Source organism: Lissotriton vulgaris, chromosome 1_1, assembly GCF_964263255.1.
Source record: "Lissotriton vulgaris chromosome 1_1, aLisVul1.2, whole genome shotgun sequence".
Classification (NCBI taxonomy): domain Eukaryota; kingdom Metazoa; phylum Chordata; class Amphibia; order Caudata; family Salamandridae; genus Lissotriton; species Lissotriton vulgaris.
The window spans coordinates 1,363,714,477-1,363,740,031 of record NC_141685.1 but is presented as its reverse complement, the minus strand read 5'-3'; the positions used below and the strand labels follow the sequence as shown (position 1 = coordinate 1,363,740,031).

General features: G+C 43.8%; 1 protein-coding gene across 1 annotated transcript in view; it reads left to right on the top strand.

Annotated features, from left to right (window-relative positions):
- Positions 1–25,520, top strand: part of LOC147749182 (maestro heat-like repeat-containing protein family member 1) — a 38,805-nt gene extending 13,285 nt beyond the window's left edge. The window contains exons 6-14 of the mRNA XM_086936543.1: positions 1,357–1,397; positions 1,687–1,828; positions 2,733–2,785; positions 4,102–4,209; positions 7,508–7,627; positions 8,607–8,705; positions 22,123–22,206; positions 23,768–23,839; positions 25,476–25,520. Of these exons, the coding sequence (XP_086792669.1) occupies positions 1,357–1,397; positions 1,687–1,828; positions 2,733–2,785; positions 4,102–4,209; positions 7,508–7,627; positions 8,607–8,705; positions 22,123–22,206; positions 23,768–23,839; positions 25,476–25,520 (764 nt within the window). The remainder of the gene's footprint in view (positions 1–1,356; positions 1,398–1,686; positions 1,829–2,732; positions 2,786–4,101; positions 4,210–7,507; positions 7,628–8,606; positions 8,706–22,122; positions 22,207–23,767; positions 23,840–25,475) is intronic.
- Positions 25,521–25,555: the final 35 nt, after the last annotated feature.

The following is a 25,555-nucleotide window of genomic DNA, read 5'->3' as shown; positions in this document are numbered from 1 at the left end:
TAATGTGCCCGGTGATATGGGAGGGTCCGCCGCCTTGTTCTCTATATACTTATTGTAGTTTGTCAGCCATAAAGTTACTTTCTGTTGGTTTCAGCTCTTCATCTGGTTATTACCCTCACCACTTAAATGCAATGTGCTGACTGTCTCAGGTTTCCACACTCTGTGAGACTTCTCAGGCCTCTAATGGTCCTCTTCAAACCTTGGAGTATTCTTGCTCTCCATGGAGTTACCTATCTCTGGTATGGTGATCAGACCTTTCTAGGTATGGTACCTATTTATACGCTTTTACTTTAGTCAGCCGCAAAATGGATGTATTTTATTTCTCTATGGAGTTACTTTTGGTTATGATATTTGTCTCTTCAATGTTTCTGGTTCATTATTTTGGACTTCAGATCCAGACTAAATTGCTAGTTATTGGCTCTCACTTGACATATGGACCTGATAGACAGGGAGGCCTACTCAATGAGGGTAAGTGAAAATAATTATTTGGACTGACTCCAAGGTCAAGAAGTAGATTTGCATCATGTGGTGAGAACCTGTAATTGAAAACTACATTTCCAGAGCTCCAATTAGCAGTCCCCACTCAACTTTCCAATGAATATGTTGATAAAGTACAAGTAACCTGGGCAGATGGTATCATAGTCTATTTCTTTGTCACTCATGTAAAGGGTCCTAAGCAGAACAGAACAGGCAATTATGTATTCATTATAGCCTGCTCCCCAGGTGGTTAACATTATTAGAAAATGGTTATGCAAGAACATGTTTTGGTGTCCTCTTTCTGTTGGGATATCCGCTGTCGCAGAATGACTCCTCTTTAGCATGGTCCATTCAATATGTAGGGCGTGTCCACGGCTCCTGTTGCATCCTCTCTTATCCCACTGTAGTCTTCTGTCACTCAATGACAGCTGAAGCAGTACCATTGCATGACAGCTTAGGTAGCATCTTCTGCGGCTGTCATTCCTTGACAGCAATTGTTGGGGTAGGGAGGTGGAGCATTGTAGCACAGACCATTGAGGTACTGTATACCACTAGCAGCATCCTTTGTGGTGGGGTTGTCTTTGTCAGTATCTGCAGGGACATTAAAGCATCCTCATGACCTCTAGTGCCTTATTGAAATACCACCCATCACTCCATCCTCTTCTTTGCAGATACTACTGAGTGTCTTAAGTGTGTTTGTCAGCCACATGTCTTCCTTTGGCAAGTGTTGCTCAGTATTTTATGGACTGAGTATGACATGTTAATGTTATGTTATGTTATGTTATGTTAAAGAAATTTGTAAGGCGCAGCTAACACCATTAGGTTTCTTGACATGAAAGAAACCTAATGACATGTCTTCTTTCTTTTGTATCTAAACAGCTAAAGGAATTCCAATACACAGCCTCTTCATAAGATTGCTTGTGAGTATCCACCCCCACCATATTCCAACAGATCCCTCTCCTCAAGTTCTTTGCTGGCATTTCTATGCAACCTGCCCATGGAGAGCTTGCATTCAACTCGGCTTTTATCCTTTTGAACTTGATGGTTTTATTTCTAGTCAATTGGTTATCAGTAAGACATACTATTTATATCACACAGAAACAGCCAAAATGAGGTATTAAGTACTGTATAGAAAACAAGGTAGCATTTCCATATGCTTTAAAGACCAGTGAGTATTCTCTTGCTGAATTCTTTGTTGTGGGTTTTCAGGTCATTTCTTCACATCCTCGCTGGGATGTCGAAAAGGGAACCGCTGTCTTGGCTCTTCTCGAACGCCTGATTCCTGCAAACTACCCATTTTTAGCGAGGCTCATCAGAATGAAGATCCCCCCATTGATAACATATTTGGAAGGTGAGTTCCCAAAGCACAAGCCATTGAGCACCCAATTTAAACAAGAATTAATGGTATTTCAAACAAGCATTGACAAAGCTATTAAGCCTGGTGTTGGCTGCTAGTTTTTAGGCTTTGTCCACGCTTGTTTTTTTTCACAGTTTTTGTAAGCCTTTACTTTGGGAGGAGATGCCAGGTACTCAAAAAGCCCACATTCCCTTAGTAGTCCCTGGAACTAAAGAAAAATACTTTGTGGATGTGCTCCTTGTGACCCTCACGGGTGAGTAGTGCGCTCTACAAGTGTATTGATTGATTGATTGAAAAAGCAGAATGCCATCACTTACAGTGAAGTTAGCTTAAGGCTGATTTGGCCCATGATGAATGCTGTGGAGGGCAGAAGAGAATGTGAATGATATGAAACAATAGGTCAACAGATGAGGAGGTCGAACTATGAAGTGTTATAATCATTTTGGTCTTGGTTATAATAAAGGAGTATTTTTCTATATGTATGTAATTTTAGAGCAGGTATGCACTTTTTATCTCTGAACCACGACGGCCATCCCCTATGTGATCAAGGCTGCATCTGACAGCCAAATGCTTTCAGGCTAAAGCTCTGTAAAAATAGATCTTCTGCAAACAAGTGATGTGGCAGCCTTTCGGTTATATAAGAAAGGAAACAAAAATATATAAACCTAAAATTACAACCAGATATAAGGATGTAAGAGTGACATCAAGGGCACATGAACAACTGATGACATTGAATTCAAATCCCAGGACAGGCTGAGCCAACAGCCAGATTTTGCACACTTTGAATTGTGTGACTCTACTTCTGCTAGTGCTTGGTATTGAAGCCCATGGCATTTGAAATGTTGCCTGCTGTTCACTTTTACTTACATATTTTCTTTTTTCCCAACTGCTATTTCAGCTGCAACTGAAAGAAACTTTGACTTGGAACAGTGGAAATGCGCGCTTGTTTCAGTAAGGATTAATTGCTAATGAATGTCACACATGGCTCTTAACGCATTGTCTTTCATATTCACTCATTTAGAGTGAATTAATGCAGATATTAAATTCACCCCATCATAGTGCTGTTCTGCTATGTGGTTGCAATATGTTCACCATATGCCTATTGTTTCTCTGGATTGTGAATGGGCACGGTGAGGGAGAAGCCAATCTCGGTACACAACTTTTTCCTAAAATGCAATATTTACCAGAACCATTTAAAACCTCATTGGCCATATTCACATTCAGAACCTTGGAATTACGTGCTTACTGCAGATAGTCCTGCATGTATAAGATTTTATCTCCATGTTTTACCTACATAAATTACAGGCACTGCAGTGATTATTGCATTAAATCAATCTGACTGTTTTTACACAGGGTTAGAAATGTAGCCCCGTGTTGGAAATCAGGTCCTCTGACTTTTTTTGTCCCCAGGATAGTCACACTAGCACAACATTCTTCTTTCCCTGGATTGTCACAATATCACTCTTCCGGGTCTGCCAACTGCTTTTCACATAATCAGAATTTTTATATTCTGCAATCAGTTTGGCATGTGATCAGTGCTCCCCATATTCATCTGAATTGTCACTGTTCTAGTTTAACCTTGGAATGGTCAGGTTATAACTGTCTCTATTCACTCCTTGGTTATCGCACTCCTACTTGGTTCCTTTGTAACAGTTTATTCTTTGCCAGGTCATCACACTTCACTTTGCTTTTATGGTGCTCCTGTGAGGTAATTTTCTTTTCCTTGTGTTCAGTCTTCACCCTTATTAACACTACATTTTCATTCAGCCCTAACTCTGGTGATCTAAGGGTATATGGAGCAGATTTACAACCCTGTCCGCCCCTTTTGCGTCACTTTTCCCACTTTTCCCATGTTAAAAGTGGCTCAAGGGGCTTGTAAATCAGCCCCTAGAGGTTTGCATTCTGCTCCTAAGTATATGATATAGCTGCAAAATCCCCATGTGTTTTCTGTCTGGATGGCTGCACTGTAACTCTTTTCACAATAATTTGCAGGTAGCATGCTTTTGGTGCGTATGTTTCTGTGTAAATCACTGCCACTGTAAAGGCATCCTATTTCTTCTGACCACTGATTTCACACCACACTATTTACGTGCTGCTCTATGTGTTCTCTGGTTCTTCTGTCCACACATTATTTCATCATTACTGAGGTTGTTGTCAGCTGAAGTTTGTTTTCCCATATCTTCTCAAAGTCACTGCAAACATCAGCTGTGGATACTGCATTAATGTTTATATTACTGCATTAAAGTCTCTCACTGTTTTCTTTTTAGTTCCTGGGGACTATCCTGAAGCAAGCACCATACAGAAAATGGCATGCCTTTTTTATGGAAGAACTCACCGCACAAATTGACAGTTTTGCCCATCATGAGAATGAGGAGGTTAGTGCTCTCAAGGGTCATTTGGAAAGGCAGTTTAATACAAAGTCAGAGAAGGATATAACTTTGTATTCCAATCGCACTGTGATTGGTAAACTACACTTGTATACTATGGGTGCACAGCACTGGAATTAGTCAGTTGGGAAAATCAGGTATGGTTCTCCAACTCCCTGGAAAAGCCAACCTTCTTAGAGTCAGATGGAGATAAACACCATGAGGTAATTCCTCTCCACCTGGCTCGTTAGGAGACACCACATACCAGGGCTATACTCCTTGCCCTAATGGATCTTCTTTAGCCAATAGGTATTATTCATTAGAGCCACTCCCCATTCAGTGGATGTAAGGTCATATTCATGCAAAAATCAGTGGAGCTATTGTTCCTATTGAAAAGCAAGGATGAAAGAAAGGCAGACAAGAAGGGGGAACCCTAAGGATTATTTCTTGGTGCCCTCACACATCAATGAGGATGTCATGCTTCATAGTGGGCGTGCTCCTTGTAAGGCCAGCACCGCAATGCTCTATGGGCCCCACAAAGAGTCGCTTTAGCGGGGATCTTTTTATTTTTGCTGTCTGATGAAAAGTGTCTGTGTGAGGGCATTTTGAATGTGAGGGGTGGAGTGAAAGTATAAAGTGAAGGGAAGGGAGACTAAAACTATCTAAGAGATACCAAACTGGACTTTAATGTGATGGGTCCCTTGCAAGGATTAAAAAACATAATTTAGTAGGGTGATGTACCCAAGTAGCCTAAAGTGTGGGCAGGTCGGTATGTTTCACGCCCAATGGCCTAAAAAGGATCCACAATGCATCTTCAGTACCTAAAAAACAGGTGGATAACCCTTTCCCACACCTAAGACGTGACATCCAGTATAGGTATTCCCTCAAAAGAAAATACCCGGTTCAACAAGTTAAAAATTGATCATCCAATCTAGAAAATAAATGAGAATATAAAAAAAAACACACAGTAAGCAAATGTTTTGTATATATGGTCCAATGATTCACTGGAATCGCTTTTCCAGCTCACTGTATCACATTGTCTCCAAAGGTACAAATGTTCATGCTCATATTGGTGCTGATCAGTCACCACAATGTGAAAAATGTGAAAAACACACTTGTACTTACAATATAACAGATAAAGCAAGTGGACATACGTGGAACAGACAACATAAAACCAATCTCTGGTGGTGTTACACATCGCTTCATGAGTGATTGGTTGTCTTCAGGTGTGAGTGCAGGGTCTTACACTTTGATACAATGTATTATGCCCCATAGTTCAAAAGCACAAGAGTCTATTCTCCTCTGCTTTAAGGTGCAGGCAATTGGAGTGATTTTTACAGGTGTGGTGTGTGCATTTGCGGGAAGAAGTGATGACCAAATGGCCAATGAGGAGAGGAGGGGTAACCTTGAGCCAGTAGGAGCAAGCCCCTCACGTGCTGGTGTAACAGAGGTATCATCCCTCATTGGCGGCCATCTCAGAGTGTGTAGTGCTGAAATGCTGGCCGACCCAAAGTCAACCATGGTTTTTGAAAGGTGGCATCTAAGCAGTAAACTAAGACAGTTGAAGGTTTTCTTAATGGAAGGTGATGGTAAGAGAAATGTATGGGGCACCTAAGTGCTCACGCATATATAGTGACGGGAAGCAAGTCAGGTGCACATAAGTGCTTGCCATCCCTCATGGATTATTCTAGGCATATTGGCGTCTATGTTCATGTTGTAAATATGGGCGGTCACATTTAATAAGTAACAAGGGCGGCTAAGTGGTCTACTGCCAATGGATTTGCATGCTTGGAGAGCACTGTTGGGCAAATGGCTAATGAGGATAAGAGAGAAGAGTAGGGGTGTGCTAGAAGTCATAGGAGTGAGACCCTCATGTGCTGGTGTAACAGAAGTATCATCCTTCAGTGGTGGCCATCCTGGAGTCTGTGGTGCGGTTAAATGTGGGCTGGCCCAAAGTCATCAATTATATTAGTAAAACGGCGTCTAAAACAGTAGACTAACACAGTTAAATGTTTTCTTATGAAGGGTACCACCTCATTGTTTCCACAGAAACATTTGTAGTAATGAAGAAGATACCCATGGCAAGTCGCAAAAGGCTTATCATAAGCACTGCTTTTTGTGGTATATGAGACTCTAAAGCAGGTATGTTACATGGTCTCAATGGTGAAATGGTAGATCAGATCCCCTGTATGACGGCATGTCAATAAATCCATTGCAAGGGAGTATCTGATTTAGCAGGAGACTGACATGGGAATTACACCTTGCACCAAGGGATTTCATCATTCAGACCTTTGCTGTTCATGGAGAGGCAGAAAATACACCATTGCTCCCTTCTGAAAAGTTTAACAGGACTACATGAGTTACTTGCCATACATGAAACAAATTTGTTTACAGTGTGTCTTCTTTATTTTCTAATTTAGTTTCTAGGTTGGATGATCAATTTTAAAATTTTTGAACAAGAAGTTGTTTTCTAGGGCAATACCTACACTGCATATTACGTCTTAGGTGTGGGGTAGGGTTACCCCCCCTTTTAGGTTCTGAAGAAGCACTTTGGATCCTTTTTGGACCATCATGCGCAAAACATGTTGACCTGACCACACTTACAGATTTAGGCTACTTGGATACATTACGTCCCTGTAATAGCCCCTACCAAATTACGTTTTTCAATCTTGCAGAGGGAACCATCACATTAAAGTCCTGCGTGGTATCTCTTAGACTGTTTTAGTCTCCCTTCATTTCACTATACCCATTCACTCCACCCCACACATTCAAAATGCCATCACACTGGCACATGTCATCAGATAGCAAACCTAAAAAGGTCTTTGCTAAAGCGACCCTTCGTGGGGCACTGCAGCACCAGCCCTATGAGGAGCACATCCTATGATGATATAGTACATCTTCATGGATGTGTGATGGCACCAAGATATAATCAAAGGGATTCTCCCTTCTTTGTCAGCCTTTCTTTCTTCTTTGCTTCCTGAAAGGAACAGTACCTCAACTGCTTTTTGGATTAGCAGTTTCGGAGCATAGGTACTGGACCTTTACTGGCTCCCAGTCCTCCCTCTTCATTGTTTTGAGTCATATTCATGGCCATATCCAAATCTCTACAATGTCCAGAAGATATAACATGACATAACATAACAAACATTTCGCTCAACTCATTAAGAGTTGTTTCATAGTGTGAGTTGAAGACATGTGTAGAGTGAATCAAAGATGAATACTCCTCTATAAGTATTACTCTCATAGAGTGGGCAGGAGTTTCTTTTCATTCTTAACTCAGACTGTCTTTAATTTACTCCTATATTAGGGTTTTATTTTCCGGTGCCTCGGGAAGTGCCTCGCCGCATGCGATGATACTGAGCTGATCTTACGTTACCTTCGAAAGATGTTCAACTCTACTAAGTTTATTACAACTCCTCACCATGCAGTAAGTATCAAGTGTATTTCTATTCCCCTTAGGTAAAATTTGACCCTGTATGACCAGAACAAGCACATGGAGTCTTAAGGAACTGAAGAACATCTGGGTTATATTGTTCTGGATTGTAACTTCATTAAAGGAGCTTGATGGTAAATTAATGATAACAGGAAACACCTTCCTCACTTAGCACATCCTGTCACCCAAAAGTGTGATATCTACCCCATGGATAGCCAAATCATATCAGAGTGGAAACCCTCCGCTGAGTGGGTGAAGACTAAGCTAGCTGAAACTAGAAGTGTAGCGCCTTTGTTCGGGTTACTACTGCTGCATTTCATCAGGGATTATTTTTGCCTCTTTAGGTGATCCGTCTTGATGGACACAAGTGAATTATTTATATAAATCAAGCTTAATCAATGTAGCAGATAAATGGGATGAAGTTCTAAAGCTTTGTGAAGCTTTCAGAGAGGCCCAAATAGATAACAGAGCTGTCTGTTTCTACCTGTTGTCAGAGGGGGGCGATTTCTCAAAGAATGAAGGACAGAGCAGAATCTGGTATAATCCCTGCACAGTACCCTTGAGGAAGAGAGGATAAGCATTCCTTCTAAAGAAAGTGCACTCCTTCTTCCCAAATGCTTGTGTACTAAAAAGTCCTTGCAGTTTCTTTAGGTGAAAACCAGAAAGAACTAAGTTACAGAACACAAATAGTGACTGAACTCTCATCTTATTGTCCATAGATGTTTCTTCAGTTGCATGGTAAGGACACTCCAGCATAGTTGTATAGGGGGTATCCTTAAATCATGCTTTCTGGAAACTGAATATATTTGCTTTACTAGTGGAGAACCATTTGTAATTGCCAGTTGTAAACACTGAAGGTCCAATCAAGAACCGTATCATTATAATTTCTTTCGAATATGGAATCTCTATTCCTAAATGCCTGTGTTTGGTTAATGTTTCCCTAATGCTGTGAGTTGTCTTTCACTCTTTGCAGGATATAATAATTGGATTTCAAACATGTGCCAAGACTCATCCATTCGAAAGCCGTCGGGTGATTGAAGAGTACAAAGGCTACCTTTTTGCTATTGACCTGGTAAGAACCATGCATCTCTTTTTGTCTCATATTTCCAACTTTCCTCAGCAGTGGCGATTCACATCTATAAAAGTGTAATTTGCAATTAGATAACAGTTTACAAGAAAGAAAAGCAAAAATATGTCTAAAGGCGTAGGTGGTCTACAATACCGAAAACAAAAGAAATTTAAATATTTATTTTGAATGGGCTTATGATACCAAATGCAACAATGTCTTAAATTCACTATAAACAACAAGAACATTCAACCTTTACTTCCTCCTTTGCATTACTCATGATTTCAGAAGTGATAGAGCACAGAGGGAAAGGCTGCCCTCCAAGGCGACTCGCATTTAGGAATCAATACAAGACAGGGTCTAAGACCGGTCCCTGCACTCCGAGGTGGCGGAGTACTCAGGATCAAACACCAGGCCTGGCTAAAGGCTGGGCTCTGTATCCACAGGATACACAATACAGTTACATTGAGGAAAGGGGAAGGGCTCTGTTCATAACTCCAGTTGAAATAGTGACTGGCTTAAGCCAGGAGGCAACCTTCACTGGCCCTGGTGTGTTGTGCTACATTCAGGACATCCTGGGGCCGAATAGCAAAGGCAATCTGAGACAAAAGTCTAACTTTACAACTTTTGGTATTCACAGAAGTTATTTATGACTTTTGGTATTCAAAGAGGTCATTTATGAGTCGTATCTATACGTTTGCAGTCGGGCCGGAATCTTCGCCTCTGTCCCAGACTCTACACACCCAGGCCTTACTCTCCGGCTGGGGCAGTACTCTCCAGCTGTGGCATTACTCTCCATTTTGAGTCGTTCTTTCCAGCTCAGGCCGGATGAAGTGTAATAAATGGGCTGGAATGCAAAATTTACAAAAAGGAACATTAGGAACATGTGATAAATTATAGAGGAGGCCATTTAAAACAGTCTGGCAGGGAAAAGGGTATGGCCAGACACTGCATCATGACCCAGATAAGTTTGCTCCTCTGTATCATGGTACAATTTGTGCTTACCTCAGTGTTGACTGTAGTGTAAACACTACAGTCAACACTTAGGGCGCTCCCCTTAGTGTTGACTGTAGTGTTAATACCAGAGAGTGTGTGTGTGTGTGTGAATAAGAGCTACAGTAGGAGTAATGGGACACATTAAAGTTAGGTGCAGTGATAGACTCCAGGTTGTGTATATTGTGCCAATTATGGAACAGTTTTTGTTTAATGTTAGTCTTAGGGATACCTTTATGGCTAGAGATGAAGTATGGGTTTGATACAGGGTATTGGTAAATGATTTTCTTAAGGTTAAGGATACTTTGCAGGATTGAACTAGGTTTAGGTTTATGGAATGTAGGTGTAAATTATGCTGCTAGTGTTAGGGGTTTTGTGTTTGGGTTACATTGCATAAGAGTAATGGGCAATTGATGAGGATAGCGTTATCGTTAGGCATCGGATTTGCAGTTCGTGTACCTGGTTCGTGAATGAGAAAATGAGCTGGGTGTCGGAAGCGTGGAATACTATCCTGAGTCTGTGTTTTCTGACAATGGTGGCAAGAAGGACCATGCAGATGTTGAGGAGCGTGGGGCTGATAGAGGATCCTTGGGGTACTCCGCAGCTGATCTCTGTTGGTTCAGAGAGGAAGGGCGGGAGTCTGATTATTTGAGTTCGGCCGGTGAGAAAGGAATGGATCCATTCCCCTGAATGCCGGCGTCGCAGAGTCTGGCGGTTAGTGCACGGTGGGAGACGGTGTCGAAGGCTGCTGATAGGTCTAGTGGGATGAGGGCAGCCATGTGTCCTTGGTCAAGGAGGGTGAGGATGTCGCCCGTGGCGGCTAGTTGGGTAGTCTCATGCGGAGGTTGCTACGGAATACAGATTAGGAAGTGTAGAGGATCGAGTTGGATTCAATAAAGTTCGTGAGCTGGTTGTTGACGATCTTCTGTATGACTTTGGCTGCGAAGGGGAGGAGCGAGGTGAGAAAGGAACGGATCCATTCCCCTGAATTCCGGCGTAGCAGAGACTGGCGGTTAATGAACTGTGGGAGACGGTGTCGAAGGCTGCTGATAGATCTAATAGGATGAGGGCAGTCATGTGTCCCTGGTCGAGGAGGGTGCGGATGTTGCCCGTGGTGGCTATAAGGGCAGTCTCAGTGCTAAGGTTACTACGTAATACAAATTGGGAAGTGTAGAGGATTGAGTTGGATTCTATAAGTTAGTGAGCTGGTTGTTGACGATCTTCTCGGTGACTTTGGCTGCAAAGGGGAGGAGAACGATGGATCTATAGTTCTGGAGGTTGTCAGCTCTGCGGAGGGCTTCTTGAGGAGGATCTTGACATCAGTGTGTTTCCAATCACCGGGAAACATGCCTGTTTTGAGGGTGCTATAGGGGAGGCGGCTCTGTGGTAGATGTACGTCGGGCTGGGGTCAGTGGGGGCTCCTGAGTGTATGCTTCTCATGGTTTTAGCTGTGTCTTCTGTGGTGACAGGGGTCCATGCGGTGATGGTAGGCTGGTTGGCATTGCTGGTTGTAGGTGTAGTAGCGGTGCCTAGGTTCCGCTGAGTAAGTCCCAGATTTCTACTGCATGTCTGTGCAGGGAGCGTATGCTGAGGAGTATGCAGCTCAGGGGAATGGGTGCACTGGCATCCGGTGGGTAGGCACAAATAAATATCACGTAGTCCCAGGGCTTTAAGTGGGCTGGGTCTTGACGGTGCACCAGCAGTACTAAAAAACAGGTGCTGAGATGGGTCCCTATTGGGCTTTTTCATTTGTATAACGTGCCCTTATTATTGCTCTCTCTTTCTAACTCCTGGGGCTAGGTACCCTCTCACACTCCAGTGGATTTGAAAATGCAAAAGCTTATGTGTCCCTTGCCACTGCGTACCTGGGCTCTCTGCAGGAGGGGCCTTTCACTGCAGTGTGGGCCGCACTGAAGCAACCTCTCAATCCGTGTGCCACCTCTTCAATAAAATAGGAACAACGCCTACTTTTCTCAGAACGTAACTGTGGGTCGAAAGGTTGGTATGTGATCGAAAAGAGTGGCAGATTGTAAGGTACTACACTATGAACATTTTGAGAACCATCGGAGTCATTTTACACTCATCTAATTTGAAGAAACCTGTTACATATGTTTCTTTTATTATATTGGATTACACCATATTTGCATGTACATGTGATTTTCCTAGGATTACATTTGTACACATGTGTGCTACTTTGTGTGCATACCCCAAGGACAGGATGCCATATTGCACATTTATGTCTGCATCTACAAATTTGTCCACTACCCCTATACCGTGGCCAAAACACACGCAGCCATTTTTGTTGTCAGGCATACTGCTCCCACTTACTCATAAACCACAGTGTCTGCTTGGTCAGTCTATCTTGCTCTATGCCTCACTCTGAGAATGCGAAGAAAACATATATGCATTGGTACAGGCAAAGCCTTGCACCGCTATTCAGGTATCTCTCTGATGGTAAATTACACAGTTAGATTAAGTCATGTTTTTAGGTCTTGGCTCTAGACAGCACACATGAGCTGTCTCAAACCAAGAAATACTGCATCTACTACATAGGCTTCAGCCTGCCCATGGGCTTCCAATTTGCTGAAACCTTTGTCACTCTTAAATTCTATCCGCATAATTCCACAGCACACCATGCCACATATTTCCACTACACAACTTCACACTACGCCACACAATTCCACAACAAACAATTTCAATCCAACACTTGCACTACCACCAAACCTGTCATCTCTCTTCCACATACCCACAGCCCCTCTCATCTCTCCCTCACACTCACAGTACCCGCTCTCATCTTGCAATACCACTGCCCTCTCATCCCTCCCTCACATTCACTGTCTCCTCTCTATACTGCCTGCTCACACACGCTACCTTCCTGTACCTCCTCACGCTCTGCACTGGTCCGCTTCTCCCCCATGGGTGCCCCTTCCACTCATGCCTTTTTCTCTCTCTCTCTCTCACTTGTATTCTCTCTCATCCCTCTCTCTCGCTCCCTCACACACGCTTACCGCCTCTCTCATATGGTTCTCTTCAGGTCTTGAAGCACAGTTTCTTTCTCGTGCCTTTTCAAAATTTCAATCCCTCAAACCCATCCTCTCCTCCTCTTCTTTGGGTGTCTTCTGCTTACACATGTGGTCCCACTGTATGCATCTGTGGCCTGCTGTCCCCTTCTTTTTGCTACCCTATCTCAATATCAATCACCTCTTCCTGCACAAACTACCTATTCCTCTCGATCTTCTTTTCTATCTATTCTGTGCAGCTCTCATCCCTATCTATTCACTATGCCACAACATTCCCTTTCACAAATACACAACACAATTTCAAAACTAACAATTTCCAATACAACCCACATATTTCCACTCTACACCACATGCATCCACTTCACTCCAAACCAAAATATATAGGTAAAAGGCATTGTCATGTACGTCAATTGCTCTAAATATCAAAAATCTGAGTCCTAATGTATTGCAAATGCTTGTTAAATTATGCAATCCAATAACTGTGAAGGTCTCTGTGCATTGGCTGAGGGTTATGAAAGGGATAATGTAGATGATCAGTGGCTAATAAAGCAAGACAATGAAAGGCTCAGACTAGATGAAGAGTTTAGAGAAATGCAACAGCACATACAAAGGCTGAAGTGAGGTGCCTACTTTAACCAATAGTTGTCAATCTAGAAACATGTAATTTGATTCTCTTAGAATACATCAGTCACAACAGCAGTCCCACCTCTTCCTAGGTAACCTAACACTCTACACTGATATTGCATGTATGTATGCATAGATATTTCTATAATCTGAACTTCATAAATATTGTAGTGTTGATGGATGGGCCAGACCATCAAATAGTGTACTCCGTTTGGACAGGACAGTGGTGGCATGTACTCTACTGACTGGCAGACATACAGCCAACCATATTGAGGGATTTCTTCCCTCTGAAAATCCCATGCTAGTTTGTAGGACTTGGGTCAATAATACCAAAAGTTGTGAAGAAATTCAGCCGGCACATCTGCAGGGTCAGCTTTGACTGTGATGTGAACAGATTGGTGGAGATTCATTGCTGCATTTTACTCTGATTCGAGAGTAGCTATTGCACAAGAGATAATTCTTGTTGTATTTCCTGTAGCTGGATAGTAATTTATTTCTTTAAAAAAATTATTTTACTTAGTTTTCAACAATTTTAAGATCACAATACTGTGACACTGCTTCGCCATCCACCTGATTCTCCCCTTTCTTAATATCCCATTCAGTTCCAAAATACCATGAAGTAGACCACAGTCAAGTCCACTGCAACCAGTCCGGTGCACTATAGATGGGTCTGTGCCCCAGTCAACTGTGTGCTTTTCCCCAACAACTTCCTATGGGTGGGCCGCTCTGGGTATTTTGTGAAGTGCTTTTTACTGTCCCCAGATGTTATCATACTTTTGTGGTCCCCCTCTGGACCTATTCACTGCTTCCTCAGCTGAAAAGAAGAAATCCATCCCTCTTAGCCACTTTGAGATTGGGAGGGCCCCCCGGATCCTCAATGGCCCGCTATGTGATGTTTAGCCAAAAAATAACTGATCCCAACCATCAATTTTTGTCCCCTTACCTGTCCCAACCCGGGAATAAGTTCTGTGTAAATGGCATTCAGCTTTGAGATGGTCAGAGAACATCATATGGTGTGTCTGCCAGACGTCTCCCAATTTTGAGATCCCCAACTTATTTCAGTGTACTTGAGCCCTACTGTTTTCCACAGCCATGTACCCTTCCACAATGGCTTCTTCCTAGTGGGCACCCTCCACTTTCATATCCATTGCAATGCCTCTTTCCAGCTAATCACTGGAATGGCTGGAATGGCTGGAATGGCCGGGGGAGTGGGTAGGAGGGACTCCCCATACAGCCAAAACCCTGGTGCTTGCCTGGTAAAGTCCATGTGCGTCTCGTAGTGGGTCCCCGTGCACCAAAGATCCAATCAATAACCACAACCAGCTGGGCAGCCCAGTAAAGTAATACAGTCTGATGTCTACTGCCCCTAGTCCACCATCATAAGGGGATTGTATGCAGTTCTTATGGGAGATTCACAGCAACAATCCTCGCTACTTGTTGCTATTGAAGTTGGCCTCTAGGGTTGTAAACAAAAGGCTAGGGATTTTGTGGGGGTAGTGTTGCAAAACATACAACAGCTGTGACCAGGCCACAATTTTGAAGAGGGCTATAGACCCCATCATGATCAGGGGGAGAGAGTTCCATCTTGCCATATGTCCCTTAATTTTGCATGTCAAAGGGGTTATATTCCTGCCCCAGCGTTCCTCTGGGTCTCTTGATAAGAGCATGCCTCAGTGTTTGAAATTGGCTTTCTAGTTGGCACAGGTACGCACCCTGTCCAAGCAGAAGCCATAATCCTGGTCAGGATAAGCAAGATACACACTAAAAGATAACCTGTGCTCAGCTTGGCACAGAACACTCAGGGGTATCCCAAGAGACAATGTGCAAAGTATGTGTGCAACACACACACATGCACAGTAACACAATGAATACACCACAACAAGACTCTAGACAGGTTTAGAAAATGATAGACAATTATATTATAACCAAAACAAGCCTAAAATGACAAAAATCCAATGTATAGAAGTTGAGATATATAACATTTTTAAATGAATAAATGCATTAGAGCACCTAGAAGCAAGCAGCTCTAAAAAGGTTACTTCAGGTTGCGCTGTATCGGGTCAAAGTTCAGGCCAAACGCGTGGAAGCGCAGGCCAGCTACAGAACCCCGGCAGGAAGAAGTGAAAAAAGTACCTTTCCTGGTCTCAAACAGTGAGATGTGTTGATCTGCTCCACGTAGTGAAGGCGATACGTCAGTTCTGAAAATGGGTGGTAGATGTGTTGAGTGATGTGCCACATCGGATTCTGCGACACAGTCGAGGGGATGCATCGATCTTACCAAGCTGCCGCCGAGGCGATACGCAGTCTAATGTATCGATCTCTGAGGGCAAAGCGCTAGTTCTGATGCGCTGTGCCCATTTTACTCCTGCAACTGGTTGATGCGCCAGTTCTGTTAAACACAGACATACAATTCATCAAATTCCATGCTACAAGTGTCTGGGCCACTTCCAGTGAGTTCAGGTACTGGAGCAGGGATAGAGACTTTGATGTCCCTCAGTCTCATGCAATAGGAGGCCAGCCAACAAGCCCTTGGAGATCACTTGGAGGATAGGCAGAGCCCAGCTCTCCTTCAGGGCAGTCAGAGAAAAGCAGACAGCAGAGAAACACCAGAGAAAAGCAGGCCTTCCAAGCCTGCAAGCCAAAGATAAGTCATTTAAGCAGAACAGCAGTCCTTCTGACATAGATTCAGTTCAAGATCCAGAAGTGCCTGATTTTGAGTGGGGCGTGTTGGTCAGAGACCCAGACTTATAGCCAAAAGTGCCTTTGATGCTGGTTGGTGAATTCAAAGCAGCTCTCTGAAGTGCACAGCTTCCTCTTTCAGCCCAGTCCTGTCCTCCAGGCTATCTATAGGGGATAATCAGTCCTTTGTGTGGGGACAGGCCACTGCCTATTCAAGTAAAGTGTTAGACCCTCTGTTGCACTCTGCCCAGGTAAGGCCATCAGAATACAAATGCATGTTGATGGCTACTCAGACACACCTATCTTTTCTTGGTTGTGGCTGTCGAGAGGGAATGCAAAAAGTGTAGCTGTCACTTACTCCAATTATTGGAGATGGGCTGTCAGGCACACAACGCAGTATGTGCAGATAAATGTCTACTTTCTTATTGTGAACAAAGCAAACACAAGGAAATGATGTACGGAGCGCTGACACTTTTCAGACACTCACCCCCTGTCACAGATTGGGATGAATGCATCATCATTCTTTAGCTCACTTCGCCACTTCAGTTCAGACCCAGCTACATGCAAATCAGTCTTGAACCTGGCTTGGCAGTTCAGGCTGGACTGCTCCCATAAGGAACAGGGTCAAGACTGATTTGCATATGGCTGGGTCCAAACTGGGGTGGTGTGGTAAGCAAAAGAATGATAGATTAAACCCAGATCCTTGTGACCGGGGGTGAATGTTTGCATTGTCCAGCATTCTGTCCAGCAATTGTTTCTTTTGCATACTTTCTTAAAGCATAGCGGCATTTCCAAAATAGCAATGTTAAATTCAACTTCACCAGTAAGTAGGATTTATCACTACCATTCCAAACATACGAAACACAAAAAAGCCTCATTGTAGTGAAAAGTGAAATATGCTGTTTGTCACTATCAGGACACGCAAAACAGAAAAGTACATGTCCTACGTTTTACTTGCATACACTGTGCCCTTAGGGCTACATAGGGCCTACCTTAGGGGTGACTTATAAGTAATAAAGGGGGAGTTTAAGGCTTAGTAAGTAGTTCTAAATGCCAAATCAAAGTAGCATTAAACTGCAAACACAGGCACTGCAGTTGCAGGCCTGAGAGAAGTTTGAAAGGCTTCTTCTGTTGGTCGCACGATCAGAGCTGCAGCCCACTAGTAGCACTATATTTACAGGCCCTGGGTATATGATATACCACCTTACAAGGGACTTACAAGTTAAATAAACAGGTCAATTAAGTATACACCAATTATACACATGTTTAAGGAAGAAGCACATGCTCTTTAGCACTGATTCAGAGTGGTAAAGCGCTCAGAGTCTTAGGACCAACAATAGATTCAGCCAAATGTGGAGGCAAAAAGATTGGGGAAGACCACCCTCGGGCTGACAGGTCAAACACCAACTATTTAAATGCTCCAGATCACCTGGAAGTAACTCTGGAGGAATGGCCACCACAGGGATTATGACTGATTTCCCCCAGTTCACTCTCAGGCCTGTTTCTTCTTTGTAGATTTCTAGAATGCAAATCAGCTGTAGGATCAGTTGGTTTAGGTGCTGAATATAAAGGAGGACATCATACCACATACAAAGAGATGCAGTACCCTAATTCTACACCCCACCTCAAGCCCCAAACCTGCGCATCCCCCAATCTATTTGGCCAGTGTTTCAATCACAAGAGCGAACAGGAGAGTAGACAGCAGGTGATATAGTAATAGTAATAGTAATAGGGGCATTTATATAGCGCTGGGTTTTTACGCGCACCGGAGTGTCCCCGCGCTTAGACCGCTGCGAAACCCTTCCTGGCTTCCCTGAGAGATGGTCCCTTAATGGGTATCTCCGGGGTGAGACCAGGCATCCCCGGCGGTCTGATGGGGCCGTTAGTGAAGATGAGGCAAGCTAGTGCCCAGAGTTGCCGAGTGTGATCGCTGATCAGAGTGGGCACCGAGGCGAGAGAATTATCGAGTCCGCTGACCCTGGTCCTAGAAACCTGCCGCGTCGGGAATCGAACCCTGGTCCCGGGCCGTCCTCTGCTCTCGGGTCTGCCGCCTCTAACCAGTGAGCCACACTACTTCACTAGTAGCCCTGCCAGTGGCCTCTGCCTAGCTGGAACTGTTGTGAGTAAATGGTGTTCACTCTGACCCTATCACATGGCACTGTGTATAACATCTTTACAGACTGAAGGACTTTAGGGCCAAAATTAATCTTTTCCATGATGCGTGGAGGAAAGGTCATTCAATTGAGTCGAAGGCCTTCTCTAAGTCCAGTTGCATCACTAGGAATCTCACCTGTTTCAGTACCCTGGTGCCTCGGCCTTTGCAAATATTTTGGTTTAAATATTACTTAGGGGAATCAGGCTGTAAAATGCACAGTCTGTAGGTGGCCTATATGGTTTGGGGAAAACTACAACTGAGGCCCCCTAGATATGATAGGGAATTATCATAGCTGTACCTGCAGCTTCCACCATTGTAAAGAAGTGAGAGAGTAGTGTTGGTGTAACCTTTTCTGCACTTGAACCGGGCACCTTCTCAGAATGCATCTCCTGCAAGGCTGAAAATAATTCCTCCTTCGACAGAGGTGCATCCAAGTCCTGCAGCATGATCAGGTCCGCAGCTATGGGGTGTTGTTGCTCCACGTGCCCAACGTGTTTGATTGGTAAAGTTTCTCATAGTAATGTGTGCAGTCATTGCCGATTGCCTCAGCAACATTTGTCACCTCACCGTCGGGCCCCGTGTCTATGGGACAAACCTGTCTGCCAGAGTTGGTTGCATACCTGTGTAGCAATGTTCCCATATTCTCGCTGTTTTTGAGAATCGGACACTGCTGCCCATGCAGGGTCTGCTATTGTGTTCCCCTGAAGAACTGCTTTCCTTCCCTCCCACAATGTGATTGGGGAGACATCTGTTGTGGAGTTTGTTCTGAGGTAAAGGTATATCTTTACCTTCATGTGTTCCAAAAATCTAACATACTTCAGTCACCCAACCTGAAGGTTTCAGTGCGTATTAGACCTAGGCATCCCCAATTAGTTAAATCGGTCAGTGGTCCAATGGTACCCTTCTGAGAAATCGGAGTCCAGCAGTGAAAATAATACATACTGACTAGTTCTTTGCTTTCCATTGATTGCAAAGCATCAGGGACTCCACCCATGGCACCAGGGTTGAGCCTCTCTTTTCACACCAAGTTGTGGGTGCATGACATTATTGAAGTGGCCTGCTACAATAAGGTCCCACTCCGAGACTGTGGTGATAACTGTCATCAGATCTTTCATTGTGGTCGCCTGCAGGTTCGGTGAAATATACACAGACACTACCATCCATAGGATGCCATTCAGGAATTGAGTAACCACCAAATATCTATCCATGGTGTCTCAGATAGCATGCGTGACCATCAGGGGAAAGGTAACTCTTGTTGAGCACTTAGTAAACCCTGCATGATATACGCAGTTAAAGCCATGCTGTACCAAAAAGGAACCCCTACTCCCAAGCAAATATGTCTCTTCCAACAATAGAACCACCAGGGTCAGCTTGTGGACCTATTGAGAATTGTTGTGCATTTTATTTTATCCAGCAACCCACTGACATTGCAAGACAACAGCTTTTAGTGGATGGTTTTGTTGTCAGAGGTCTTGGCGAGTCGTTGAGCCCGTTTGACTAGGGTCCGTGGCCGTGAAATGTGTCTTGCGTGAGGCATAGTGTTGCAACCGAAATCAGCCCTATAGTACGCAACTTCAGGCGCGGCTGGCACAGGTAACAGTGGTGGGGTGTGAAGGGGTGGGAGGGATGAAGTCGGCAGAAAGTAATCACCATAGTTTTGTGTAGCTTCGCTCCAAACAAGCCCCTCTATCTGGAGGCAATGTGTCTCTTCTCCATAAGTGAATGAGACAACATTTGTAGCTATACATGGAGGAAAGGAAGGAAGGGTACCAAAATTCTCCTGTTTGAGGAGGATGCTCTACGTCTGTCCTCTGGTTGTGACCAGAGTTGCCCTCCTATCAGTCTGCTACACTTCTTCTTAGGGTGGGATGGTTGACCCCCTACAGTCTCCCGAGATGTCATTGGCTCCTTTGTTTATATGGGCAGTTATTTCCTCTCCACTGCTCACTCCCAGGCCTCTTCCGGGCTCTCAAAGAAAATGGTTCTCCACTGTGACATTAATTTCAATTTGGCAGGTTATATCAGCATATATTGAATGTCCACAGCCCTGACTTTCTACTTAATCTCTAAGAAAGATTTACAAAGGAGCTGCACTTTAGTTGTGTAATAAGGGAAGAGTATAACCCTGGAGTTGGTGCAATGGATGTCTAGATGTTGGCGTACCTGCCACAGGATATATTATCAGTTCACAAAGTTCAGTACCCTGATGACAATGGCTCTAGTGGGTCCCCCCCCGGTGGAGGCCTTAGGGCAACCACCCTGTGTGCCCTTTCCAGAACAAAGTAGGGGGAAAACTCACAATCCAGGATCCATGAGGAATTTCTCTGGGTGCTGGTTTTACATGCCCTCTGGGAGGCCCACCAGCCATAAGGGCAGAGGAGGGTCACCCCCTACACCTGATACAGGGAACATCTGCCTACGCTGGTCCAGGACAGGGGCCACGCCCTCTATCCTCTTGAGACACCACAGTGAGGTGGAGTATTGCTGTACTTGTTTGACCGTCCAAGCCCAGTGTTTGCTGTAGTAGTCTCCCAGGATCTCTGTGCTCCTGGGGGGTCACCTCCTGAGGGGGAAGCTGTGTGCCCATCTCCTACCTTTGGGGTGAGACGTCATGTGCGGGTTTCCACCCACCCAGGCTGCAATCGTAGTCCTGGATTCTCATGTTGCTCAGTCTGTCTCATCTACCCTTGTCCGCCAATTTGGCTGGGCTGTCACAAGCCCATGTGGCTGCCTAAAGGTGAAAGGGGGTCCCTACCTCTCTTCTCCATGTGACTGTTTCTTCTGACTCGCTGTGCCCCAAGAGTGAATGCTGATGTAAACGTGGGTCGCTGCTGTGGGATTGCAGCTCCAGGTTGTGTCCATTAGCGTCATGCCAGTCTCACGGCAGGGCGTTGTTTGCCTAATGCGTTTCTCTTGTCCCCGGCTTGGGTAAGCTGAAGGGGAAAAGCGCGGAGGCCGCCTTATGGATTTTTGCCTCAGAGAAAAGGTTGCCCCATAGTCAGCTCTTCCAGGATGCAGTTGCAGTCCTGGCTACTTATAGCGCCCAGCCCATCTCCTCCACTTTAAGGTACCCGTTCCGCTATTACGAGCTACCGCTTGGAAGTGAAAACAGCTTTGTCCCACACCCCGGCTAATCAGCTGTCTTCTCTCCCTCGCTCATCCCAGGAATCGATGCAAAGGGGGGTTTGCCACGGTGGGTTCACAGCTCCGGGTGGAGTTTGCCACCGGCAGGCCATCTCTCGGCAGGCCATACGCACACCCATGTTGTCGATCACCAAAATGATCTCTCTCTTCCCGGGCTCCCTGGATGGGCCAAAGGGGGTGAATATGAGGGCCATTGTTCAGGTGCTTGCAACCGAAAAAAGGTTGGATTCAGCACGATTCTCAGAGCAGACACCAGATTGTTAAAAATGTGGCCACAATCCTAGGGTGCTTGGCCACCCCCCCCCCCCCCCCCCCCCCAGTAATTTCTTCCCTGATGCTCTTTACAATGTAGTTGAGGAGAGTGATATGTCAATGGTAGATGATCCCTTTGGAGCCAGGATGGTATTCATCAATAAGGTAGAAAAAGGTAGAAAATGTATTGTTTAGGAGTCATATAAGATTTCTTGAGTAAAGAGCAGGGTGAGCACTTCTAGTAGCAGTACACTTGTACACTGCCAGCTCACCATTATTCACTATTTCTGCATCTTTGATCTATTACTCACAAATAGAAACATTTCACTCACACATATCTTCTACTTTAAAAGGTGATGAACACAAGGTGCTATGGATGTGAAATGCCAAAACAGGAAGCAAGCATAGTATGCAGTTACTTGTACAATTTTTTTTCTCCATTTTTAGTTGTTTGAGGTGTGCAGCGTTTCATGACTTCCATCTCTGAAAACTTATAACAGTCCACATTTGTTGACAATGGTCTTGGTAATGCTGATCTTTTTTATTATATTTTCAGTATCCATATAAACTACTTGAAGAAGTAACACCACCGGAACACAGAGATGCCTTCAACATCCCCACCTTAGCAGCTGAGAAACATGTGAGTCTTCTTTAAAATACCATAACATCATGTTTATGTGCCTCCTCTCTCGGACTCTGTTTCTTCCATTCCATCTTCACAAATCAAAGTAAATCTGCAAGATATCACAGGAATAACTGCCTGTGGAAAATGCACTCCATTCTCAGAAACAAAGGAATTCTTTACGATACTAGCAAGGAGTGAATGGTGTAGCAACTCAATCCGCCTCTCAGCCACTGGTACCCTTAGAAAGCTAGAGCTGATTTCTTCATTTCAAAGACGGTTTTAGTGCATAGAGTAAACAGACAGAGTTGGAATCTATCTCCTGCTGGTAACAGGGATTAATTAAAACAATTGTCTTGACTACTAGACTAACCTCTTCTGTGAGAGATGAGAAAACAATACACTGGGTTGATCCTACTTGTGGACAAGCAAGAACTTATGGGCTCAAAAATTCCATTTCACTCTAGGATCAAATTTTGCCTCACTTCTAAACTAGACAAAGGAAACAGCTGGCATTGGCTTTGAGCAAAGAATAAAAAAATCTTCTCTTAAAAAATTGGTCACTCCCAGATTTTGCAGGTGCAAGTGGGGTGGCCGCTCCGTTTCTGTGGCAGCCGTAAAACTCTGGAAATCTTTGCCCCTTCTGATATCCAAGGCAGACTCCCTTCCGGTCTTTAGGAAGCTCTTGAAGACCTGGGACCAGATGCATGACCCATTTTTGCATGCACAAATGGGTTAGCGACCTGTTTGCACATGCAAAATCTAATAGGGCCATGTACAAACCCTATTTAGCAAGTAGCAATTTATTTGCAATTTGATAAATAGGATTTGCAACTCACAATTAGGATGGGGCATTCCGAGGGTGTCCCTTCCTAATTGCGATTTGCTACCCTATGTAAGGATGTTTTGCGATTGCAATTGCAGTCACAAAACACTCACAATTTACCGCCCTCTTCAAGAGGGTGATAATGCACTCTCAAATGAGAAGGTGTCCACAGGGGACCCTTCCACTTTGCAAATGCAGGGGAAAACAAAAACGTTAATTTGTAAACACATCCAGTTTTCCTTTAAGGAAAAGGAAAAGGGGCTGGATTTAAAAAAAAAAAATGCTTTATTGAAAAGCAGTCCCAGACATGGAGGTCTTCTAAGTCGAGCAAGTCGCCATACCTTTGAAGGCCAGCCATTCTTACTGGGGTCGCAAACTGCGAGTGCCTCATGAATACTGATGAGGCATGTATTGTGCAACCCCATTGGGAATCACAAACAGTGTCTCTGACACTGTTGTACATGGCATTTAGCGACTCGCAAATTGCGACTCGAAATTGAGCATAATTTGCAAGTCGCTAAATGCCCCGGTCGTACATCTGGCCCCTGGTTATTTGCCTCCTAGCAGGTTGTTGTTGCTGTCACTTCTCCCTGTTCACTTAGCGCCTTGACACCAGCTGGTATAAGTGCGCTTTATAAATACTATCCTATCGTATTACCTAGGATCAACCAGTTTTGCCATTTTAGAGAGAAATATATCAACAGTTTTACAAGTCTAAATAGCCTTCTTGTTTCCATTCTCTCTATCTATCAGCTTGAGAACATGATCAAAATGATGAACAGCACTCTCAGGTTGTGCGAGTTCATACTATCTACAGAGGGCGAGGTAAGATTTTGATGCTTTTGTCCGTCAATGTGAGAGAGAGTGTGAGTACTATCCAATTGAAAGAATCACACAACTAACCGTTACTAACCAATGTGGTCTCTGGAATGTAATGTAAATGTAAGGTGGATTTGTAAAGCAGTGCTTGTCACCCATGAGGGTATCCAGGGGTTCCTCCCATCCAATATGGGTTTGCTTTACTTGCCAAATAATCCATCCTATGATACACACTTTGCAGTTTTCCACAAATAAATGTTTGGCTTGTTTAGAAGGATCAAATATAACACATGGTGCTGCGCGGTGGCAAACGTTAACTACTCACCTGATTGTTTCACCCAAGTGTTATATTGGTACTAGAGAGGCAAAACGTCTTGTGAGAACAGCATTAATATGTGATGAAACAGCAAAATAGTATTATCACGGAATGCACTACATTATGTTGCATCATTTTCACTGTGTTCAATAATTTGGCCTTCCAAATGTGTCTCTGAACATGAATATTGTGAGGCACTAATATCATTGACAAAAAGTCGAGAGACAAAATGTCAAAAGGTATTTGCATAGATTTTCTGTACCTAATTCCACATCTGTGTACCAAAAAAAACATACACATATATCTTCATTTATGTGGGGTTAATAATGGCAAATGTATACATCCCTCTGTGCATTTACCATTCGATATTTTGTCTCTCTATATTTTGTCCACTGTTTTACTGTGCCACAATATTCTTGTCCTAGATATTAAAGAATACAATCGGCCCTTCATAGTCTTAGAATTCCAGAACCACTTCTGATGGAAGACATTTGATTAATGTTTTAAATTACATTACAGTTGGGTGTGTAGAAAAAGAAGTAAATGCATAGGTTTTCAAGAGTCTTGGGAAAAAGTTAAATCAACATACGACATGGAGAGACTGAGGCTCACATCCCAATGGTGCTGTAGAAGGAGCGTTTCTGGGGTAGGGTCATTCAAAGCAGTCCTCATCATATAAGAAACACATTTATGTTGATTAAGATTGGGTGCAAAACCTTTTAAAAGAGAAAGACTTTGTTTATATGAATTAATTACATGCATCATGTGAGAATAGAGCTCCCAAGAGCTTGACTGTCATCCCTATATGGATGCTTTGGGATTGCCACAGAAGAGCAAAATAATTCTGCAAATCTAGTTCAGATGCAAGGGGGGCCCGATGGGTAAGTAACATTATCTGCCCCCTAGAGTCCAAGACTGGTGTTTATCAGGTCGCAGTCAGATTGTTATAAATAATCTGAATGAGTACAAAACTCCTACTGGCTGTTTAGAGACTTCAAAGAGTAGTAGAATTCTGTGGAGTAGCTCCTGCGTGGGAGAGGTTGTGACACTGGAGAAGAGATGAGGCCGCTACTGGAGTACAATATTGTATGGAAGCACATTTTTATGAACTGTCTTACCTCTTGTAGTGTTTAAAGAGGCATAATCTCTTCCCAGCTAACTCCCCCTTTACCTTACTTAAAGTTATTTAAATTCTTTGCAAGCCAACATTTAAAGCAAGGCAATAGATATTTTATGAGCTCATGGTGCCTCCACGTTGCTTGCTAGACTGTAAGGATGGGCAATTGCCTACTTTACCAATCTGACCTTGTACCTTTCAACTTTCAGGTTCCAGCCGAAATGCCAACTTTCGATTCTGACCACTGTGACTGATATCACTGATCACATTTATGGAGGATCCCTCACCA